General features: G+C 35.4%; 1 protein-coding gene across 8 annotated transcripts in view; it reads right to left on the reverse strand.

The window, feature by feature from the left end:
• The window catches only part of slc4a10b (solute carrier family 4 member 10b), a 155,411-nt gene that overhangs the window by 7,657 nt on the left and 122,002 nt on the right, over positions 1–25,752 (reverse strand). For all 8 annotated transcript variants that reach the window (XM_017357854.4, XM_003199252.7, XM_073913282.1 and 5 more), the window contains 10 exons: positions 25,349–25,510; positions 24,628–24,741; positions 22,744–22,905; positions 18,763–19,014; positions 17,341–17,409; positions 13,589–13,762; positions 11,498–11,620; positions 6,764–6,828; positions 4,418–4,519; positions 1,641–1,677 (listed from right to left, as the gene is read on the reverse strand). In XM_017357854.4, coding sequence (XP_017213343.1) covers positions 1,665–1,677; positions 4,418–4,519; positions 6,764–6,828; positions 11,498–11,620; positions 13,589–13,762; positions 17,341–17,409; positions 18,763–19,014; positions 22,744–22,905; positions 24,628–24,741; positions 25,349–25,510 — 1,236 coding nt within the window. In that variant the 3' untranslated portion in view covers positions 1,641–1,664. The remainder of the gene's footprint in view (positions 1–1,640; positions 1,678–4,417; positions 4,520–6,763; positions 6,829–11,497; positions 11,621–13,588; positions 13,763–17,340; positions 17,410–18,762; positions 19,015–22,743; positions 22,906–24,627; positions 24,742–25,348; positions 25,511–25,752) is intronic.

Raw genomic sequence — 25,752 nt, forward strand, 5'->3', positions numbered from 1 at the left:
GCCCCCTTGAGCAATATTTGGTTTCGATTGTCTACAGAACAAACCATCATTATACAATCATTTGCCTATTTACCCTAACCTGTCTAATTACCCTAGTTAATCCTTTAAATGTCACTTTAAGCTGTATAGAAGTGTCTTGAAAAATATCTAGTCAAATATTATTTACTGTCATCATGACAAAGATAAAAGAAATCAGTTACTAGAAATGAGTTATTTGCACATTTTGCATGCTGCTTTTCGTTTTGTCCTAACATACATACATATACATATACATACATACATACATACATACATATATATATATATACATATATATATATATATATATATATATATATATATATATATATATATATATATATATATATATATATATATATATATATATATATACACATATATATATATATATATATATATATATATATATATATATATATATATATAAATATATATATATATATATATATATATATATATATATATATATATATATATACATATATATATATATAAATATATATATATATAAATATATATATATATATATATATATATATATATATATATGTATATATATAAATATATATATATATATATATATATATATATATGTATATATATAAATATATATATATATATATATATATATATATATATATATATATATATATATATATATATATATATATATATATATATATATATATATATATATATATATATATATATATATATATATATACACAGTTGAAGTCAGAATTATTAGCCCCGTTAAATTATTAGACCGCTTGTTTATTTTTTCCCCAATTTCTGTTTAAGGGAGAGAAGATTTTTTTTTTTTTTGGAGTTTAGTAATAAGTATTTGTGTTTACTGGGTCTATGATAGCAGTACTCAATGACAGTACTGCCGCTGTAGGGGAGGGGAGGGATAAGGGGATGTTAAAAGAAGGTTAAATGTGTAAAATAATTGTATAGTAAATATATTGAAGAAAAACAAAACAAAAATTCATCATAAAAAAATAATAACAACAATAACAATAATAATAATAATAATAATAATAACAACAACAACAACAACAACAACAACAACAACAACAACAACAACAACAACAACAATAATAATAATAATAATAATAATAATAATAATAATAATAATAATAATAACAACAACAATAATAATAATAATAATAATAATAATAATAATAATAATAATAACAATAATAATAATTATAATAGTCCATGTTCAGTTGTGTTAATCAGGCAGCAGACTGGACACATTCACACTTTACAAGCTCTCAGTTGATTAGACATTTTTGTAGTCTGTCTAGAAAAACAAACACAACAACAGCAACAAAAGACGATCATCACATGCTGTCTATCTTTGTCTGACACTTGCAGAGAGATGTGAATGATTTATTGTTTTCCACTGACTAACGGCATGGAAAATGCTGGGGTGAATTCCAACATTCTTGGAGAGACACATAATGGTAAATGTCTCTTCCAGATGGATTACGATCAAATCCGTCAAACGCTGCCAATTTGGTAATAAAATAGTTGTTGCCATGCAAAGAAATGACAGAGATGAGATCCTGTAGTGACGTGGACACACTGTTTTGAGAACAGACTGATGCGCTTACCATTGGGGATCATCAGCTTTCAGCTCAGGGAACCGGGCTAAGAAAAGAGAAGTAATCAATTATTACATCGAAATGTGTTAAAGGAGAACAAAAATGACTCATATGTAATATGATTGTACATAAAACCTTCATGATTAGAGTAAACATTTTAAAGCAAAGATAGACTGTAAACTGTTTAGGAAGTATATTATCAAATAATGTATTAATACAACCCAAAATCAGAAAAAGTTGGGACAGTATGGAAAACTCAAATACATAAAGTAGCAGGGCCGGAGTGGGACTCTTTTTCAGCCCTGGACCGGCCCACCTCAGTTCACAACTGACTATATTAAAATAAGGTCATTTCCAATACAGTTTCTAATTACACTATCATGTCTTTTTTTTGAGAAAACAGCTGCTTTAGATCTTTAAATGTTCAACAACCCTAACAGTATTATATGTCTTAACAATAAAAATGAGAAAAAAAAAAAAAAAAAAAAAAAACCTTACTCAGACAAGGATCAAACCCGGGCCGGCAGCATCGTAATCTATCGTGCTAACCACTGGACCACATCGGTTGTATATTAAAAATTGACTCATCTGACTTATAACATCATTACCCTGCAGGCTGGTTATAGAGCTGCGGTAAAATAATGAATAAAAAGACTGTGGTCAAGTAAATAGATAAATTAATTTAAAAAGTGTGACTGGTAAGAGCAACAGATTCTGGAGCTAGGGACACCGGCCATCGCGGCCAAAAAGCGGACCGGCCTACCGGAAATTCTCCTGGTCCTCCCGATTAGCCAATCCGGGGCTGTAAAGTAGTGATTTCCAAATTTACTTTGACTTGTATTTCATTGTAGACAATATGAACACAAAATATTTCCTGTTTTGTCTGGTCAACTTCAATTCATTTGTAAATATACATCCTTTCCTGTCATTCAGACCTGCAACACATTCCAAAATAAGTTGGGACAGGAGCAGTTTAGGGCTAGCAATCAGGTAAACTGGTTAAATAATGACATGATCTGAAATGTCAACAGGTGATTGTTTTATGATTTGGTACAAAAGCAGCATCCAAAAAAGGTCTAGTCCTTTAGGAGCAAAGATGATCTGAGGAACGCCAGTTTGATAACAAATACATGAGAAAACTATTGAAATGTTTAAAAACAAAGTTCCTCAAAGAAAGAGAGGAAGACATTTGGATATGTCACCTTCAACAGTGCAGAACATCACTAAAAGATTCAAGGAATCTGGAGGAATTTTCTGTGTGTAAAGGACAAGGGGTGCAAAGCCTAAGCTGAACGGTGATCTCCGATCCCTCAGGCAGCACTGCATCAAGAATCCACATTCATCTATAAGCCATATCACCACATGGGCTCAGGAATACTTTGGCAAACCTTTGTCATGTATTACAATATGTAGTTTACAATATGTAGATTAGAATGGCTGCATCATTATCCATTTTTAAATCACTTCTTAAAACCTACCTTTTTAGCTTGGCTTTTTAAGATTATTTTAATAGTTCATTCTACCGCAATTATTATTTTTTTTTACATTTTTACAGATGTTTCTCTTGCTTTATTTCTATGTTTTTGTATTCTGTCTTTTATTTTTTACCCTGTCAGCACTTTGGTCAGTCTTGTGACTGACTTTTAAGTGAAGTTTATTTATAAACAAATTTCGAGAGGATCACGTGCTTATGATTGTTCACAGCTGTTCCAACTTTAGCCAATGACTGATTATCCTATCAGACGATTCTTAACTCACTATAATAACCAGACTTTTCTCATCTCAATATCTCCGTCTTGAAGAAACCCCCCCACCCAACCCTACTTTCCCTCCTTTCAAACGGGCGTCACGGTGGCCAGAGATTAGTGCTGTTGCTTCACAGCAAGAATGCCCCTGTTTTGAAAGTTTAATTCCTTTCAAAACCAGACGGCATTTCTGTGCGGAGTTTGCTCGTTCTCCCCGTGGTCGCGTGGGTTTTCCCCGGGTCCTCCGGTTTCCTCCCACAGTTCAAAAACAAGCACTCTAAACAATTAATCCCAATACTTTAGCTAAACTCTGAGTACACCTTTCAGCATCCATATCTGACACTTAGCTACAACAAGCAAGAGGGGGAGTCATCGAGATCTACCTGAGCTCAAACTCCCCTCCCGCCTTGCAACGGGAGGGAGCCTAGGGCTCGAGGATCTTATAAGCTCAGGGCTCTCTTCCGGGACAGCACGCCAAACTATCTTTATTATCAATCATCAGCTAAGTGTGAACTCTTGAAATGTGCTTTATAAATAAACAAACTTGAACTTGAATGTAGTTACATCCACAAATGCCAGTTAAAACTGTACTGAGCCAAAAGAAAGCCCTATGTTAACATTGTCCAGAAGCATTGTCAACTTCTTTGGTCTCTGAGGCATCTAGGATGGACCATTACACAGTGGAAACGTGTACTGTGTATTTCAGGTATCTTTTAGGGAGAAATGGATGCTATGTGCTCTGGACTAAGAAGAAAAGGATCATCCAAACTGTAACCAGCAACAAGTCCAAAAGCCAGTCTCTGTCATGGTATGGGGTTGTTTCAGTGCCCTTGGTAAAGGTAGCTTGCACTTCTTTGATGCACCATTAATGATAAAAAGCACATAGAGATTTTGGAGCACAATATGCTGCCTTCTTTTCCAGGGACACCCATGCATATTTCATCCATGATATTTCATCATAATGGGACACAATTACACCTGAAAGACTTCATCACTTGGTTTTTTTATATTTGATTGTATCATATGGAAGTGAATAAGAACCTTTTGGTGTTTGGATCATTTTTAGAGTTGATGGTATTCCAAGTACTTCCAAAGGAGCCTTTGGACATCTCATCAGTAATGTTGACAGTAGAAGGATCATCTCTGAAAATATTCAACAAAAACATTATCAACATAACATAAAACCTGACATTAATATTCTCATATGCACTGTGAAATAAAATAGTTGCTACTTGCTAATACTTTATGTTGAATTAGTTTTACTTCACAGGTCATGTGAACTTACAGCAACTAAACGGATTTAACTAAATTCTGTTTTGTGCATCTTATAAAATAAAAACTTAATGAACTTTTTAAAATGCATTATAGTTAAATGAAAACACTTGTGACATTTTGATTATATATTCTATTACAGTGTGTGTGTCGAAACAATAATCAGTAAAGACATTTGATGTAGGTTTCACAGATGTATCTTTCTACAGTACCTTGATGCCTAAATAATATTTTCAAGTATACTATCTTACATTTGGATCTATTTTCGTGTATATATTGCACTGTAAAAATGATTAGTTGACTACTTAAAGTAAGGCAATTGTCAACAAATACATACAGTATGCCATCAGATGGTTCTTGTTTTAAATATACCTGACTGTATTTATGATGTCAAACTATTGTTACTGAACACTAACATTTTAGTGGCTGTCTCCAGTAAAAACGTATTATTAAAAAAAAAACATTCATTTAAAAAATAATCAACAAATATAATTTCCACCATCAAAATATATAGCCCCAACAGCACACGAGAGTTAATCTAACTAACCTTTTCACATAATTAAGTCTTTAAATTGCACTTTTAACTGAATACGAATATCTTACGGATAATAACTAGTAAAATAATATGTACTGTCATCATGGCAAAGACAAAAGAAATCAATTATGTTTACATTTTTTAAAAGTCTCCCTGTTAAACAGCACTTGGGAAGTGTATATACAGCTGAAACCAAAAGTTTACATACACTGTATAAAAAGGCACATCACCATTTTATAAGTCAGATGTTAATGTGACTAAAGTTTTTCTCTTTCAGGTAAGTGTGGATTATCAAATTTGTTTCTATTATGCTTAATAGCAATAAAGTGAGATTTGTTTTTGAGAAATTGTTAGAACTTTTCTTGAAAGTCAAGTTTATATACAATAAGATTCTGCCTCTGGAAAAGCTCAGATGATGGTGTCACGATTTTGGAAGTTTCTGATTGGCTAATTGAGGACATTTGAGGAACTAAGATTGAACTGTTTGGCCATAATGACCAGTGTTACATTTGGAGGACAAAGGGGAAAGCTTACAAGCCTAAGAACACCATCCCAACTGTGAAGTATGGGGGCGGCAGCATCATGTTGTGGAGCTGTTTTGCTGCAGGAGGGACTGGTCCACTTCACAGCATAGATGGCATCATTAAAACTTAAACACTAAAAAACTGAACTACACTGTTCCAGTTACTATGACCATTTATGTGAAGCTGCTTTGACACAATCTACATTGTAAAAGCGCTATACAAATAAAGCTGAATTGAATTGAATCATGAAGAAAGAACATTATGTAGAAATACTGAAGCAACATCTCAAGACATCAGCCAGGAAATTAAAACTTGGCCACAAATGGGTCTACCAAACAGACCATGACCCTAAGCAAACTCCCAAATTAGTTCAGATGTGCTTTAAGGACAACAGAGTGAATGTTTTGAAGTGGCCATCACAAAGCCCTGAACTCAATCCTATAGAAAATTTGTAGGCAGAGTTGAAAAAGCTTGTGCGAGCAAGACAGCCTACAAATCTGACTCAGTTACACCAATTCTGTCAGGAGGAATGGGCCAAAATTCCTATAAACTATTGTGAGAAGCTTGTGGAAGGATAGCCAAAACATTTGACTAAAGTTATACAGTTTAAAAGCAAAGCTAAAAACATACCAAGGAAATGTGTCAAACTTTTGACTGTCTAGAAATTAATACAAATCCTCAAAAAAATAAAAAATAATTAATAAAATCTCTCATTATTCTGGCATTTAGCAAATGTAAATGATTTAGGTAATCATCAAGGACCTAAAATAGTAAACGTTTAGTATCATTTACCATCAGATATTTTTAAAGAAATGGTTATGTTCCTTTTTTTAGATTGTATGTAAACTTCTGTTTTCATCTGTATAAACATTTCTCTTCAACTATATTTAAAGGTCCACATTTAGTGAAAGAATTTAATTTTGATTCTAATGCAAAAAACAAATAAGCATGCAATGTTGTTGAGTACAGAATAAAAACATATGAGCTTCTGAATGTTTATTAAATTAACAAAAATCTAGTATTGCTATTGTGAGTTAAGTAAAATGCAGTCCATACTTGTAATGTCCCTCCAATGGCACTTGAACGATTCCTTCTTCCTCTGCCAAAATACTTTGCTCCTCCTGGCAGAAAACACAGGGAGAAGCAGCGAGTTTTATTCCCGTCCAGCCAAAGAGAACTTCAGGGACCCTTTGAGATTAAATAACTTTTGCTGAAGGACATTTTGGCAGATCGATTCATGTTCCATTTGCTTGGCATGAAATGAATGCATTGAGACACTGAGGTGGGTGAATCGGGGGGTCTGCCTATAAGAAACGTATCTCGTGGCAATTTCAGCAGCAGTAAAAACATGAGAGGATGTGCCAGAGGGTCAGAAAAGTCTCTCGATGCAGGAAAAACAAACTGCACAAGAAAAAAAAAAACTGGAGCATCTCCTCATTAAAGCAGGACCTTTTAAAAAACTCCCTTTCATTCAGCATACATATAAATAAACTCAGTCATGCTGCATTCGGTTATTAGGACATTGTCTTCCAAATACTAATTACTGCTGTTATTAAAGGTCTGAATAGTGTAGTTTTTTGTGCACAGGGCTATTATTTTCCCCTTTAAAATGTCTTCTTTGAAGCAGCTCTCAGTTTGTCGCTGTGCGGTCACTGTGTTTTGCATGGAGGTTATTTCAGTGGCGAAATTTAATAATCCCAATTATGTGATGGATTAGTGCTGCCTAGCAACCAGAGACCAAAAATGTGAAATCTAAGCACTCTCACTCTCTCTGGTTTGAGTGATGGATGAGAAATTCTGTGTGAAATGATAATGTGTTTACAGTTCCTTGGCTAGAAATAAATACATATAATATAATAAGAACTACATGTAACTGATGCCCATATGTCTATGCTTGCTGTTTGGACACACAGCTCACCGGCCACTTTATTAGGTACACCTTATTAGTAATGGGGTTGGCCTCTCTTTTGCCTTCAGAACTGCCTTAATCCTTCATGACGTACTGTAGATTTAACAAGGTACTGGAAATATTCCTCAAAGCTTTTGGTCCATTTTTGATATGATAGCTTCACTGCAGATTTGTCGGCTGCACATCCATAATGTGAATCTCCCGTTCTACCACATCCCAAAGGTGCTCTATTGGAATGAGAACTGGTGACTGTGGAGGCCATTTGAGTACAGTGAACTCATTGTCATGTTCAGGAAACCAGTCTGAGATGATTCACTCTTTATGACATGGTGCGTTATCCTGCTGGAAGTAGCCATCAGAAGATGTGTACACTGTGCTCATAAAGAGATGGACATGGTCAGCAACAATACTCAGGTAGGCTGTGGTGTTGACACGATGCTTAATTGGTACTAATGGGCCCAAAGTGTGCCAAGAAAATATCCCCCACACCATTACACCACCACCACCAGTCTGAACCGATGATACAAGGCAGGATGGATCCATGCTTTCATGTTGTTAATAGCAAATTCTGACCCGACCATCCGAATGTGGCAGCAGAAATGGAGACTCATCAGACCAGGCAACGTTTCTCCAATCTCCTATTGTCCAGTTTTGGTGAGCCTGTGCGAATTGTAGCCTCAGTTTTTAAATCTTAGCTGACAGGAGTGGCGCCCGGTGTGGTCTTCTGCTGCTGTAGCCCATCTGCCTCAAGGTTGGACACGTTGTGTGTTCAGAGATGCTCCTCTGTTGACTTCGGTTGTAACAAACCAGTCTGGCCATTCTCCTCTGACCTCTGGCATCAAGGCGGCATTCGTGCCCACAGAACTGCCGCTCACTGGATATTTTCTCTTTTTCAGACCATTCTCTGTAAACCCTAGAGATGGTTGTGCGTGAAAATCCCAGTAGATCAGCAGTTTCTGAAATACTCAGACCAGCCCGTCTGGCACCAACAACCATGCCACGTTTAAAGTCACTTAAATCCCCTTTCTTCTCCATTCTGATGCTCGCTTTGAACTGTAGCAGATCGTCTTGACCATGTCTGAATGCCTTAATGCATTGAGTTGCTGCCATGTGATTGGCTGATTAGAAATTTGCATTCACGAGCAGTTAGGCAGGTGTACCTAATAAAGTGGCCGGCGAGTGTATATTTTTTAATTGTGATACAAAAGTGTATGGAACTTTACAATATATAGTAAAATATGCTAATTACATAAGTTCAAGTTTGAATTTAACATAAATAAAATGGTCACACTTTACAATAAGGTTCATTAGTTAATGTTAAGTAATGCATTTACTAACATGAACAAACAATGAACAATACATCTACTAGAGTATTTATTTATGTTAATAAACGTTAGTTGATGAAAATACAGTAGTTCATTGTTAGTTCATATTAACTCATGGTGCATTAACTAATGTTAACATGCATGAGTTTAAATGTTAATAATGCATTATTTAGTAAATGTTCAATTATGATTAATAAATGCTGTACATGTGTTGTTCATGATTAGTTCATGTTAGTAAATGCATTAACTAATGAACCTTATTGTAAAGTGTTACTAATAAAATGTATATATATCATACAGTATATGCACATATATTTTTTTCTAAATATTGATATTTTTAAAAGTTTAGATATTTATTTTGCTCCATTTTATTTACAAATATGTACATATGTTTAAATCTAATAGCTATAATTGTATATGTACAGGGTTTCTTTTAGACCAGTGGTCACCAAACTTGTTCCTGGAGGGCCGGTGTCCTGCAGATTTTTAGTTTCAACCCTAATTAAGCACACCTGAACAAGCTAATCAAGGTCTTACTAGGTGTACTTGAAACACCCAGACAGGTGTGTTGAGGCAAGTTGGAGCTAAACCCTGCAGGGACACCGGCCCTCCAGGATCGAGATTGGTGACCCCTGTTATAGACCTTTAAAGACATTTTTAAACCAACTAAACAAAATTTTAACTGAAGGGATAACAATAAAGCAATAAACATATATATACATATACTCATTCATTTTCCTTCAGCTTAGTCCCATATTTATCAGGGGTCACCATAGCAGAATGAACCACCAACTATTCCAGCAAATGTTTTGCACGGCGCATGCCCTTCCAGCCGCAACCCAGTACTGAATGAATGACCAAAACAACATTTCAGATGTTTTATAATGTGCTTAGCCTGATGGTTTGTCCAATCACACACATTTTTATCATCACATAATCTCATAGGAGAATCACATAACCTTTTTTAATGCGCATGCTTGAGTTTGTGCGGTAAAAGTGTTTCCATCGTAGTTTGTGCGCATCTTTTCTTATCAAATAAATAGTCGATCCTACTTTTTTAATCCACATTTTCGAAATGTATGCGCATTTTGGCATTTCCATCAACTGGTTTTTTATGCAAATATGCTAAATGCGCATAAACATAGCTAGTGTTATTTTGGGGGTCGCGGGCTGAAAATTTTGGGGACCCCTGATCTAAATGATCATGTCCTTAAATTTAGATGGCTCACAGATGGAAACTTTTGCCTCTTTTCAGTAAACTGCTTGTCACTTAATCACTTTGTGCTCTATTTTAACAATCTACTGCACAAAAGCATTAAGGGTGTATCTACATTTTGCTATTTTGGGCATGGAAAAATATGGTATGTCTAACAGGGTTGTGCTTATTCTCTTAATGAGTTCTGGGTGTGTTTTGAGCATAACGCAACTTAAACCAATCAGAGTCTCATCCCCCATTCCTTTTAGAATGTTAGTTGCGTCACACTATGGCACATTTGCCATTTACACTTTGAAAGTGGAAAAACTGAACGCTTTACTAGCAAGAAGACAACAAACCATCTGCAGCGCGAGGATAAAGAACGAGCCTCCTCTATTCAGTAGCTTTACTTTTACTCTTTACTTTACTCCTTTACTTGTGTGGATAAACAGTGTTGTCCTCACTTCACTGAAGACATCCATTAGCCTACATATTTAATTTTGTTTGTTAAGCGCAATGATTTGTTTCAAAACTATTTCTAAATTCAGTTCTAATTTACAGCAAACGAATAAATGAACAATAATAATGAAGTGTGCTCAAACAAATGAGTTATATCCAAACACACATCCCGTTCTTAGGCCCTATATGGTGATGCAGACGTCTCCAAAACCCGACATGTGGACAAATCTAAGCTTGTTTTTAATAAAACAAATAAAAATATGCATTTAATAAATAATACTGCTAATAATAATAACATTATACAAACTATAAAAGCCCCCCAAGATGAAGAAGACATGGAGGCGGTGTTTTTTTATTTATGTAGGCTGGAAAATAATGTTTTGTAATATTTTATTTCATTATTTCTTTTTCATTTGTAAAGATATTTGCGTATTGCTGTACATCCTGTGTGTATTAAGTAGTGTGTAAGCGAGGCACACAGCTAAAGTGCTCTGCGCTGGACTTTAGACCAGCTTTGATCTGGTCTATTGAAAAATCTATTATAGTTCTCAAAATAGCAATGCGCCTCAACACGCCTCCTTTTTTAGACCAGAACGCCTATGGGCGCATATAAGCGCAAATACATTTGCTATTTAAAGAGCGTGGCGCAAAACGTCGAAACGACTCTTGCGCCGAGCTGAAACTAGCAAACAACAATTGCATCTCACCTTGCGTCACATTGCGCCGGGTGTATGTTAGGGTCCCTATTAGTTTAGTTCATCTATATATAGTCATTTTGATGTCTGTGCATTTCTTTAGCTCTTTCCTTTCCGCTCAGATCTCGTAAATTGCTGTCTGCATCTAAAAGACGCATGTGTGTCAGTATTAGTGGATGTTGCGTTTGAGGGATGAATAAATCTGACCTCTCGCTCGGCGTCCTCCAGCTTCTTCTTTTTGCTCTCGGGCATCAGGTCATCCAGCCAGCTGAGCTCTCGCTTGGTGAAGATGAAATCCAGCAGTTTCCTAATAAACACCAGCGCCAGCACCTGCCGAGCAGATCACTAATTCAATTATCACATATTACCACACTGACAGAAGTGGAAACAATTAAGAAACGCTTTCAGACACTTGCAAACAATCACTCTGTGTGCTTGACTGACTACATGTTTCAAACCTTCTCATTAGTTTTGTGCCTAAATATGAATTTCTTACTGCAGTTTCAAAATATTTGTTATTATCGATGTGTTTTAGGATCCTTGCTCTTTGATTTGTTATAAATACTTTCATTCATTTTATTTATCTCTTTTTTAAATATTGTTGTATACATTCATTTTCCTTCGGCTTAGTCCCTTATTCATCAGGGGTTGCCACAGCGCAATGAACCACCAACTATTCCATTCCAGCATATGCTTTATGCAGTGGATGCCCTTCCAGCTGCAACCCAGTAAAGGTAATATATATATATATATATATAAATATCCAATGAGCGGCAGTTCTGGGGCAAATGCCTTGTTGATGCCAGAGGTCAGAGGAGAATGGCCAGACTGGTTCCAGCTGATAGAAAGGCAACAGTTACTCAAATAACCACTCGTTACAACCGAGGTCTGCAGAAGAGCATCTCTGAATGCACAACACGTCCAACCTTGAGGCGAAAGGGCTACAGCAGTAGAAGATCACACCAGGTGCCACTCCTGTCAGCTAAGAACAGAAAACTGAGGCTACAATTCACACAGACTCACTAATATTGGACAACAGAAGATTGGAGAAACGTTGTCTGGTCTGATGAGTCTCCATTTCTGCTACCATGCTGGGATGGTCGGGTCAGAAATTGGCGTCAGCAACATTAAAGGCAAGGATCCAACCGCCTTGTATCAATGGTTCAGGCTGCTGGTTGGGGTGTAATAGTGTGGGGGATATTTTCTTGGCACACTTTGAGCCCATTAGTGCCAAGTGAGCATCGTGTCAATGCCACAGCCTACCTGAGTATTGTTGCTGACCATGTCCATTGCTTTATGACCACAGTGTCTCCATCTTCTGATGGCTTCTTCCAGCAGGATAACTTGCCATGTCATAAAGCATCTCAGACTGGTTTCATGAACATGACAATGAGTTCACTGTACTCAAATGGCCTCCACAGTCACCAGATCTCAATCCAATAGAGCACCTTTGGGATGTGGTGGAACGGGAGATTTGCATCATGGATGTGCAGCCGACAAATATGCAGTAACTGTGTGATGCTATCATGTCAATATGGAGCAAAATCTTTGAGGAATATTTCCAGTAGCTTGTTGAATCTATGCCACGAAGGATTCTGAAGGCAAAAGGGGGTCCAACCTGGTACTAGTAAGATGTACCTAATAAAGTGGCCGGTGAGTGTATATACATCTATACACCAATAGCTAACCACAATCATAAAATCAATTCTAAGACAAAATCAAGCCCCACTATACTTTTTTTAAAGCCATTTCACAACGGTTGCCAAGTTTGCCTTTTCCTGCAGAAGTGGGCTAAGTTTAAGCACCTGCCATGGGTTGTTTTTATATTCTGCGGGTAAAGATTTTGACATATTGCATCAATTGCACAAATCTTTTTATTCTACCACATTTTTATTCTATCAATAATTAAAACTGTGCTTGATTAGTTTTCGATTGTCTACAGAACGAACCACTGTTATATAATGGCTTGCCTAAATATCCTAATTAGCCTAGTTAAGCCTTTAAATGTCACTTTAAGCTGTATAGAAGTGTCTTAAAAAACATCTAGTGAAATATTATGTGCTGTCATCATGACAAAGATAAAATAAATCAGTTATTAGAGATGAGTTATTAAAACTATTATGTTAAAAAACGTGTTGAAAAAATCTTTAAGTTAAACAAAAATTGGGGAAAAATATACAGGATTCAGAAGGGCTAATAATTCGGACTTCAACTGTACATATAATGGGTTTACTCTCCCTGTGTTACATGAAAAACAACATTATAATATAACATTATAATAGTATGTCAGATGTATACCATCATGGGAAAGACGATGGCGGCTCTGGAGGTTTTGATGACCCACAGGAGGACCAGACAGCTGAGCTGGATGATGGTGAACAGGTGAACCTTTCGCAGGGGAACGTGCCTCAGGTAAATGAAGTCTGGCTGGTGTTTAGCCGGCATCCCGAACAATCTCAAACGATCGAAAAACTAAGATCACGAGAAAAAGCAGAAGCAAACATGTCAGAGCAATGGGTAAACATAGGATACACTCCTTCCTTTCTCATGCACCAGTCATAATGGTGAGAAACACTTCCATGTTTCTACAACTACATAATCCATATCGAAAGTCTTTAATTGTCAGGATTCAGCCACTTCGGTCTTGTTCATTCTTGTTTTGGTGGAAACAGACACTAGTCCAGTCATGTCTTGTATGTTGTGCTCGGATCAAGTTTTAAATCGAATAAAGTTCAATCGAATCAAGCACTCATTTCCTGTCATTGTCTGTCTTCGGGCTCTATTTTGACGGTCTATGCGCAGAGCGCAAAACGCAGGGCGCAAACGCTTTCAGGGCGTGTCAGAACGCATTTTTGCTAATTTAAGGACGGGAAAATCTGCTTTGCGCCGTGGCGCATGGTCTAAAAGGGTTGAGTTTATTTTCTTAATGAGTTATAGGTGTGTTTTGAGAATAAACCAATTAGAGTCTCATCTCCCATTCCCTTTAAGAGTCAGCTGCGTCGCGCCAAGAGCGCATTCGCTATTTACAGGAAGTCTAAGTGGAAAAAAATAGCATTTCACAAGCAAACAGTTAACAGTTTTAACAGAAAACTGTTAAACAGAGCATCTACTGCGTGAGAATGAGAGATAATGGATCTACTTTCACTTTCACTCTTGGATAGGGAAACCTTTACGCACAGACATCAATTAGCCTATAAATAATTAATTTCGTTTGTTAAGTGCAAATATTTGTTTCAAAACTATTTCTAAATTCAGTTCTAATTTCCAGCAAACGAATAAATAAACAATAACAAAGTGTGCTCAAAAACCAAGAGTTATATCCTAAAACACATGCTGTGCCCCATATGGTCTGAAACCTGCAGGTGGACAAATCTAAGCTTGTTTTTAATAAAACAAATATAAATATGGATATAATAAATAATACTGCTAATAATAATAATATTATGCAAAAGCAAATTGTTATGAATGAACTGAAAAAGCCTCCCGAGATGAAGAAGACATGAAAGCAGTGATTTTTCATATTTATGTAGGCTAGAAAATAATATGTTTTGTAATATTTTAATCCTTTATATTTATATTCGATATCTATTCTTATTATATCCTATATATATCCTTAATATTTACATTTTTTCATATGTAAAGATATTTGCCTGTTGCTCTCTTGTGCTTATTAGCAGTGTGTAAGCAAGGCGCAACTCTGCGCTGGACTTTAGAAAGGGTTAGTTTTGGTCTAATGAAAAATCTATTATAGTTTCTCAAAATAGCAACGCGCCAGCAGTGCGCCTCAGAACGCCTTCCTTTTTAGACCAGAACGCCTATGGGTGCACATATGAGCGATAATGCATTTGCTATTTAAACAGCGTAGCGCAACGCCTCAAAGCTACTCTTGCGCCAAGCTGCAACTAGCAAAAAACTTTTGCGCCGCGCCTTGCGCCCCACTGCGCCGGGTGCATGATAGGGCCCTTTGTCTTTGTATCAGTGCCATGTTGGCAGCACTCGGGCCATGCATGCACTCGCATCAGGTTGGGGCACATTTAGGATGCACGCTCTATTCCTGATGTGTTTGTTATTTTCGTTCTCAGCGCTCCAGTCTTGGTTTCGGTTGGCGCTGGAATCGGAAACATGCATGTGTATGTATGTGAGTGCACTGTAAGTGTTTTCATGTATCGTGTTCTTGTGTCTTGCGTTCTGTTTGTGTTGGTGTTGTCTAAGCTCAGGGCTCTGTGTTTACATTGTGGTCACGTGCTTTAGTGTTGTTTCATGTGAACACGTGGTTAATGAGATCTCTCATTGCGTGTTCTAGTCCCGTTTTACACGAGCACATGGCTTGTGTTGTCTCTTTGTGTCATGTGCTCCTCTCTATTATCTAGTCCCACCCTCCTTGTTAACCTATTATTAGTTAATACTGTTCACCTGTCTGATTATTAATTATTTCTTCTTTATAGTCTCCCCATGTCTGCTGTTATTTGCCAGTTCGTCGTCGTTTATTCGTCTTGTCCTGTCGTGTCGTGTCCAGGCTTGTCCAGCCCTGCTTCTCCCTGCCTGCCCAGTCAAGTCTTGTTTTGGTTTGGTCTTTTGTTTTATTTTTATAAAAAATAAATACCTATTTTGTATTATATTTATTATTATATACTCCTCACTGCTTTTCCCCAACCTCAACCCTTGACATTAAATAGTTATATTTAATAGTGCCATTTCTCCAAATTTAGATTCTTTTTGTTATCGTTGTCATTATTTTTTAAGGTCACGAGAGGTTGTTTAAGCATTTCACTGAATGTCCTACTGTAAAAATAAATGTGACAAATAAGACAAATTTTGAATTTAAACAGCAAAAGATTTATCAACATTATTTATGAGAACACAAAACAAGGATTAAAATGATAAAAAACATTTCTTATTTTTAATTCATCTATTTTTTTGAGTCTTCTTCACTCAAAAATGAGTGTAAACAAACCAATTTTGGAGATTTCTTCTGGGGAACTTAATTGTTTTATGTTCAAAGCAGTTAAATTTGTTACGTTACTTAATTGGTTTGTGTTTGGACAACATGAATGAATTGCGTGGAACCCAGCATTTTTTTACAGTTGGGAAAATTCTTATATGTAAGGTTGCTATGCATATGACAAAAAATACAATAATAGTAATAATTGTTATTATTCAATATTAATGATTATTAATTATTTTAGTCCAGTACGGCCATCATGAGCTAGGAGGACTGCATCCATATATCTCTGCAATGACTCAAATCACTTTTTAATAAAGTCATCTGGAATGGCAAAGAAAGTTCATCAAGATTCTTTGGATTCATCTTCAGTGCCTCTTCTTTCATCTTATCTTGACATGCTCAATAATTTTCATTTCTGGTGACAGGGCTGGCCAATCTTGGAGGCTGAAGTATAAAAAGCAGCGCTTTCCTGAATTTGCCCTCTGCTGTGGTTTGTAATGTAATGGGCAGCTCAGATGTCTTGATACCTCAGGCTGTTGATGTTGCCATCCACTCTGCAGATCTCTCACATGCCCCCATACTGAATGTAACCCCAAACCATGATTTTTCCTTCACCAAACTTGACTGATTTCAGTGAGAATCTTGGGTGCATTCGGGTTACAATAGATCTCCTGCAGTATTTGTGATGATTGTGATGCAGTTCAACAGATGATTCAGCAGAAAAATCCACCTTCTGTCACTTTTCCAAATCATCTAAATTTTTTAATTTTATATATATATATATATATATATATATATATATATATATATATATATATATATATATATATATATATATATATATTTATACACACACACACACACACACACACACACACACACACACACACACACACACACACACACATATACTTTTATTTTAGATGTGATTAATTATTGGCAGCACTAAAATAAACATTATTATTATTAATACATACATACATACATACATACATGTGTGTGTGTGTGTGCGTGTTAATAGCTACTAACAGCTACTAAAGTAAACATTTGTCAAAGCTAATTTTGTGATTTTTTAAAGTAAAAAGTAAATAAATAAATAGTTTACCTGTATTCCTCTCAGTGAAGACGCACCCATGTACAGGAAAACTCCATACAGAACCGGCATTGGAATGAACTGAGGGAACACAATTAAAATTTTATTATGATATCCTCCTCCAATAACTAATATAGTAACCTCACTAATCTCTCATTTAAATTGACATTTTCTATAGTAAGCTTCACAACATTATATTATTATGTACACATATTATAGTGCATAACACATTTTATAGTGCATATACATGAAATTAGTCAGTATTGAAGCCAAATCTGGAGCTAATCTAACAATATAACTTACGATAACGGTTAAAAAATTTGTAGCACAAATTTAAATGTTAGTGAAAAAATATTAAGTAAAAATAAAAAAAGAGCAAAAATCAATAGAAACAAAAAAAAAGGAATTCTGTAGCTTTATATATATATATATATATATATATATATATATATATATATATATATATATATATATATATATATATGAATATATATATATATATATTTTTTTTTTTTTGAATTTAATCTTTCTATTACTAAAGATGTTTTGTGTCTAAAATATATTAATTATATTCACTGGAAAATGGATACAGATATAGTGTACTCAATTATGCTGAGCTCTATAAAGTTGAAGTCAGAATTATTTGCTCCCCTCTGTATGTTTGCTTCACTTTCTGTTTAACGAAAATAAGATTTTCAACACATTACTCAACATAATAGTTTGTTCTGTAGACAGGCACAGGACGCCAGCATGACGTCATACTGACATTATACCCTAAAGTTGTGTGAGGATGTTGGATTTTGTTTGGAAATATAAATCAGGTTGACATCAATGTCCAATCTAAAATCAACCAAATATCAATATCTAATCATGTTACACCTTGATGTTGTGTGGACGTTACCACTATGACATCTGTCAGACGTTAGATTTGGGTCACTTTCCAACCGAATCTAAAATCAACCAAATATTAGTATAATTTGATGTTGTTATTGGACGTCAAAATATCATTGGTTTTAGACACTGGCTAGCCATTGAAATTTGGTCACCTGTCATCATGACCTTAATCTTACCTAATTTTAACACCTTCTGATGTTGTGTGCCTGCTGGGTAAATGTTGCTTAAGGGGGCTAATAATATTGACCGTAAAATGGTTTTAAAAAATTCAATACTGCTTTTATTCTAGCCGAAATAAACCAAATCTGACTTTCTCCAGAAGAAATAATATTTAAGGAAATAATGTAAAGAATTCCTTGCTCTGTTAAACATCATTTGGGAAATATAAAAAAATAAAGAAATAAAAATTAACAGGAGGGTGAACAATTGACTTCAACTCTATATTATTAATTTTGAATTTTTATAAATAAACTGCATCAATAAATTGCTAATAATTGTTGTCCCTTGAAAGTATGTAGATACAGTAACAGATCTGCAGACCTTCAGCACGGAGGTCATGAATACAGAGCAGCCCATGAGGAGGAAGATCATGAGTCCAGTGACCCGCTGCTCTCTGATGCCCAGGAACTTGGGCTGTTCTCCAGGCGCCGAGCACTCGGACTCCAGCTTCAGACTGTTGACATGAGAGATGGACAGGACGGTCGCCGCCACAAACCATGGCAGGCCCATAATAGAGCAAACGCCCAGCATCACACCCACCATAAACAGGTCCAGATGATACCCACAGCCCTTCTGCAGGAGAAACACATCATCACATCAAGAGTTAAAGTTAGGGTTGCACAATATATGGTGTCAGCATTTATATATTTCAATGTGCGCATCTGCAATAGTCACATCGCAAGATAATCCCAGCAGAGACTGTACTTCCTTCGTCAGCTGAGGATGTTTAACCTGCCACAGGAGCTGCTCGTACAGTTCTACTCAGCTGTCATCCAATCCATCCTCTGCACTTTGATCACCGTCTGGTTCGGCTCAGCTGCCAAAACCGACCTCAGTAGACTACAGCGAATAGTGCGGACTGTTGAAGGTATCACTGGCACTACCCTTCCTACACTTCAAGAACTGTACTCTTCCAGAGTGAGTAAAAGGGCTTGCAAAATCCCTCTGGACACCTCGCACCCAGCACACTACCTGTTCGAACTGTTTTTTTTTTTTTGCCATAATAAAAAATACATTTGTAGAGCAACTCATGTTCTGTTGTGATAAACTTTAATATAAAACTGTCCAAAATATGAACAAAAGCAAGAAATGCATCAAAGTTTGATCAAAAAACATCTTGAATAGTTCTAAAAATCTTTATAATCATTTATATAATTTAGAAAAATACTACAAATTATTAGTTTACTTTAAGCCTAGTTCACACTACAGGATTTTAAACATCAGCAGATCGCTGTGCTGTTCACACTACATGACCTGACTCTGTGTCTTTTAATCTCTGTGGTGTTCACACTACGCAACACTCTGTGAACGATCCACAAGAGGGGGGGTCACACACTACATGATCTGACAACAACTCATTCCCCATCAGCTCATTCAAGCTACCAAACCACAGCCAATGAAATTTTGAGGGAGGAGTCGTCAGAAAAAAGCTGAACACTATTGGCTGCTTGTGTGCTGATGACATCACTGACAGCTTTTCAAGCTTTGGAGAAAGCATTTAAAAACATCGTCAAATCAGCCGATTTATCAGCGGAGTAATCACTCATCTGCAGGTTCCAGTGGAGAGATACACAGAGAGTTTTTAATTTTTGTAATTTTATAACTCTTTGAAATAAAACTAACATATTTATAACACCCTGCCGTTTTCTAACTATCAGTGTATTTCTTTCTGACATTGTTATTTTTTTTATTACAAAACAGTAAAGAACTGAGCATTTCTGCCTTAAATTACCATATTGGTCAAAATGACTGCATGCATGTCTGATACTTTTCGCTGTGACTTTAAATATGTGTGCATTTTCTTGCCTGGCAACTTCCTGCTAACATAAACAAAACTTTCTGATGGCAAAAACATCAATTTACTTCAGATATCTTTCAAAACAGCATATTCTGTGCTGTTAAATAGCTCCTGTTTGAAAGTGAAAATGAAAGCCAAGCCTTTAAGTGTTCTAGTATCTTAACTACATATTTATAGGCTGTATTACCAAAAAAAGATTATATTTTTAGGGTAATGTGTCATTAAATATGATGCCAGACATTCAAAGCTTAATTTTAATATCTCAATAATAGCTTTGAATGTAAATATGTTGTGACAATATGGCGTTTTATATGAGAACGGTCAGAATGAGCAGTATGGTAATTCTAATAGTTACAGAATTCTAGTTCCACTGTTAATATAGCCTACTCTCATGTCTGTGTTAACGCAGAATGAAGCGAGTGCACCGATGCCCATTCTGACCAATCACAGATGTTTCTGCTGAGCTCCTGAACACACAGCCATTCAGCTCATGCTGATATGCTCTCTCATTGGCTGTAGCTCGTCACTACATCTGACCACACGTGGGGTTGAGTCGGCCGACTGCTCTGGAATATTTAGCATGCTGAATTTTGGATTTCCGTCTGCGAGGTGTCGGCGACGCGTCAGCGAGCCTCGTTGATGCGTTGCTCAGTAGTTCACACATAAAGAGCGGCGAGGGCCGAGCACCCGCAGATTTCTTCCCGATCACAGCCCGATCTGTCGGCGAGCTCGTTAACTTCCAAATCGGGCTCAAATCAGGCTTAAAATCCTCTAGTGTGAACTAGGTATGAATAATATTAATGATATGACAGTTCTTTGTACATCTCTGTTTATCCATCTGATTTTACGGTCAGTTCCTTTTGACCTCCCCCTGTTGTTTTAAAGGATATCACAACGGCGAACGCGTCAAGTATAAAAGCCTCGTCCGTTTTGTGAGGTGTGCGCACAGTCAGCGGAAGTGCGCGACAGGGCGCCAGGCGAAAGTATAAATCAGGCTTTAGACTCCCAAGAAAACAGACAAATAGAGCTATTCAAACTATCTAATGAAACTGTTTTCATATTATAATATTTATCACAGAAAAAATTGCAATATCCAAATTTTCCAATATAATAGTTAAAGGGTCAGTTCCCCCATAATGAAAAAAAAGATTTTGGCTGCTTGTTCAAACTACTTATTTAAAATAGGCTGAAACAATACAATCATACTACTCGGCTCGCATACTGATTTAAGTGTACTACATAGTATGGAAGTATGCGGTTTCGGACGCAGCCATAGGTTTGGAACCACTAAAATGGTGAGTAAATTTTCATTTTGGGGTGAACTTTCTGCTTAACTTTGCACTAAAACTACAGTGTAAAAAAGATCCGTTAATTACAGCTTCCGTATTTTGTGATTCTCAAATGTTTTCTGTTTGTTTACGGTTGTGAATTGCATTATGGCAGGATTTTTCAAAGTCTAAGACAGTGGGCCTCCCTTTCGACACAACTTATCCATTGGCGCCCCCCTCCTCCCAAACACACACGCACACACACGCGCACACGTACACACACACACACACACACACATACACACACACACACACACACACACAAAATTCTGGAGGTTTTCCTGCTATCTCATCATGCTTGGTTTGAAGGTGTCGCCGAAGTTTAGCGGGTCTCATGCTGTCATTAGCCAAAATATCTTGTATCTCGTAAATCCTAAACTCAAATACTGATCATCATATCGTCGTCTTTTGGGTTTAAGCCCTGAACTGGAAGGCTTTGAATAGTGGGGTCTCAGAAACCGATCCATTGTATTAGCAGGCATATACCTGTATTGGCAGGCTTGCCAAACAGAAGCGAATTCACAGCTATGGCCTTCTGGGTAAAAAAGGTTTTCTTATTTTAGTCGTATTATTTTTTTTAGCTTTTTTTTTTTAAACGTTTAAATATAATAAAAAATACATATAATAATTAAACTTAATAATGATATTTTTATTATATAATATTTTTTCCCGCGCCTCCCCTGACATGCTCTGGCGCCCCCCAGGGGAGGCGCGCCTCACACTTTGAAAACCCCTGCATTATGGGATGTAAATCTCTTATCTGTCGACTTTTGATGTTAAAAATTCAACTCTACAGTTTAACAAAGTGACTTTCACTGACATTTTAGTAGTTTAAAATAATGTATAAGAGATGATATATAGAGAAATAAGTCTGTAAAATACAGAAAAATGTACTGGCAGTTTATTACAAAGTGTTTGTTGCATAATACACAACACCAACCCAGACAATATATCACTTTAAACTATTATAAATATTCAAGTAACTTTTACAACTTTTTAAAATTAAAAGTTGTCAGAAGAAAGATCAAGCTCCTATAATGCAATTCAAAAGCAGAAATAAATGAGGAAAAATTAAACATTAATCACAAAATACGGAAAACTGTCAATTTTTTTATAGAGATTGTAAGTAGTAATTGTGAAATGCGCTGGCATTTCTCTGTCTTTTGTGCGTCTGACCTTCAGCTTGTGCTCTTTCCGGTTGATGATGACGGCTGTGATCTGCTGGTCCATGAAGATGAGGATGGTGCACAGAAGAGCAGGAATGACTGTGATCACACACGTCCACCACGGGTTTGGACCTAACGGGCTAATCAGCCACCCACGATCATCACGAGTTGGCTGAAAACAAACAAATATGTTGGTAACATCTATTCTTATCAAGACTATTAATGTGTGTACATATATACACACAGTTGAAGTAAGAGTTATTCGCCCCCCTTTGATTTTTTTTTCTTTTTTAAATATTTCCCAAATGATGTGTAACAGAGCAAGGAGATTTTCACAGTATGTCTGATAATATTTTTTCTTCTGGAGAAAGTCTTATTTGTTTTATTTCGGCCAGAATAAAAAAAAAAAGAAAAGCAATTTTAAATTTTTTAAAAAACATTTTAAGGGTAATATTATTAGCCCCTTTATGCAATATATTTTTTCGATAGTTTACAGAACAAACCATCATTGTACATTAACTTGCCTAATTACTCTGACCTACTTAGTTAACCTAATTAACCTATTTAAGCCTTTAAATGTCACTTTAAGCTGCATAGAAGTGTCTTTAAAAATATCTAGTCAAATATTATTTACTGTCATCATGGCAAAGATAAAATAAATCAGTTTTAGAGATGAGTTATTAAAATTATTATGTGTAGAAATGTGTTGAAAAAATCTGCTCTCCAATATACAGAAATTGGGGGAAAAAATAAACAGGGAGGCTAATAATTTAGGGGGACTAATAATTCTGACTTTTACTATATATATATATATATATATATATATATATATATATATATATATATATATATATATATATATATATATTTTTTTTTTTTTTTTTTATGCTAAGTAAGAGTTAATATACGCCTAACATAATAATCTTTGAGCATTGTGTTTTGTTATTGTGAAGTACATAATTAGCAGCACATACCATACACATGTTGCCTAACACATGTTGCCTAAACACAGATCAATTGTGTGGAACCCAGCATTTCCTACAGTACACTCAAAAATTACATTCTTGCTGGTTGTTCAAGCCTCTTATTTAAAATGAGCTGAATCAACAATTCTGGAGTGTTTTTGGGACAACTTAATTGCTTTACGTTAAATTTTCAAAAACAGTTTAGTTAACTTAAAAAATAAAACAATGCTTATAAACAATGTATAGAGTTTTAAATCAATGTCAGTATATAATATGTATAAAATATGGTGTCATTATTACTTTAAAATGTTAGTGTCATTTAAATAAAAGCTAAAAGGCCCATTCAATATATATATATATATATATATATATATATATATATATATATATATATATATAAATATATATATATAAATATATATATATATATATATATATATATATATATATATATATATATATATATATATATATATATATATATATATATATATAATTTTGTTTGTATTCTGTATGCTTTGAGGTTTTTCATGTTTTTTCAGGATTTCATGTTGTACTGAGTCAAGTAGTTTAATTACGTATTGGGTAATTAAATTACTTGTCAGACAAATTAATTTAAAAAGTAATTTAAATTTTATTTTAATGATGTAATAAGTAACTAAATCATTTTTTGAGGTAACTTAAGCAACACTACACTCTAAAAAGTGCTGGGTTATTTCAACCCGATTCTTAGTGTAATAGGGACTGAGCCAACTGCTGAGTTAATTTTTCTTAATTAAATTAATAGGATCAAATTTAACCCATTGTTTGGTTTAGTCCATATTTTACACAATTTGGGTTTAAATAATAATAATAATGATTTTTTTTTAAATAAGGTTGACCTGTTTTTTTCCCCCACATAATAATTTAAACATAAGTTATTAGCAAACCTTAAACTCATTGGGGACCTGCAGTTTGGGTGAAGGCACCCCGAGAGCGTAATCCACCAGAACCATAGTGACAATAGTGATGAACACCGCAAAATCACTGATGATGGATCTGACCTGGAGGAAACATGAAGCAGAAATTACTCAGCAGTAACACTAGAGGGCGCCAGGACGCAAAAAACTAGAACTGATGGCAAATACAGCTGAAGTCAGAATTATTAGCCCTCCTCTGAATTTCTTTTCCTTTTCAAATATTTCCCAAATGATGTTTAACAGAGCAAGGAAATAAATTCACAGTATTTGGTATAATATTTTTTCTATAAAGACTTATTTGTTTTATTTCAGCTAGAATAAATGTAGTTTTAGATTATTTTAAAACCATTTTAAGGTCAATATTATTAGCCCCCTTAAGAAATACTTTCCTAATTACCCTAACTTGCCTAATTAACCTAGTTAAGCCTTTAAATGTCACTTTAAGCTGAATGCTAGTATCTAAAATATCTAGTTAAATATTATGTACTGTCATCATGGCAAAATAAATCAGTTATTAAAGATGAGTTATTAAAACTATTATGATTAGAAATATGTTGAAAAAAAATCTGCTCTCTGTTAAACAGAAATTGTGGTTAATAATTCAGGAGGGCTAATAGTTCTGACTTCAGCTGTATATATAGCGCTGCAGCAGCTCTCAGACGAGACAGTGGGTGGATAATGACTGCAGTACCTTGGTGGGAAAATAGCGGCTGGTCTTGAACTCTTTGAGAAAAGCAGACATGGCCACCGTGGAGAAGAAGAGAACGATAGACCAGAAGAGAACGTCGGGAACATACGGACCATGAGGCCCGCAAGCAGACCCCACAAATACACCTTTCTTCTCAATACAGTCCTGACAGCAGATGATAGGTTATTATTTTAAAGCAGTTATTTAAACCCCATGTCTATTTAACACTTGGATTTAAAGTTATCAATCTTTGGGTTTGGTTGTTAGCCTGCTCGACAGGGGTTGCTAGGGTGTGGCAAAAGTGATGTGTGATTGGCTGTTTGCCCACCCTCAAGTCTCTGACACTGTTCCAAAGATACACATCTGGGCCTTTTTTTATATAATTGCACTCTATGGGTTCAGTTGCT

The sequence above is a fragment of the Danio rerio genome, chromosome 9 (assembly GCF_049306965.1).
Source record: "Danio rerio strain Tuebingen ecotype United States chromosome 9, GRCz12tu, whole genome shotgun sequence".
NCBI classification, from domain to species: domain Eukaryota; kingdom Metazoa; phylum Chordata; class Actinopteri; order Cypriniformes; family Danionidae; genus Danio; species Danio rerio.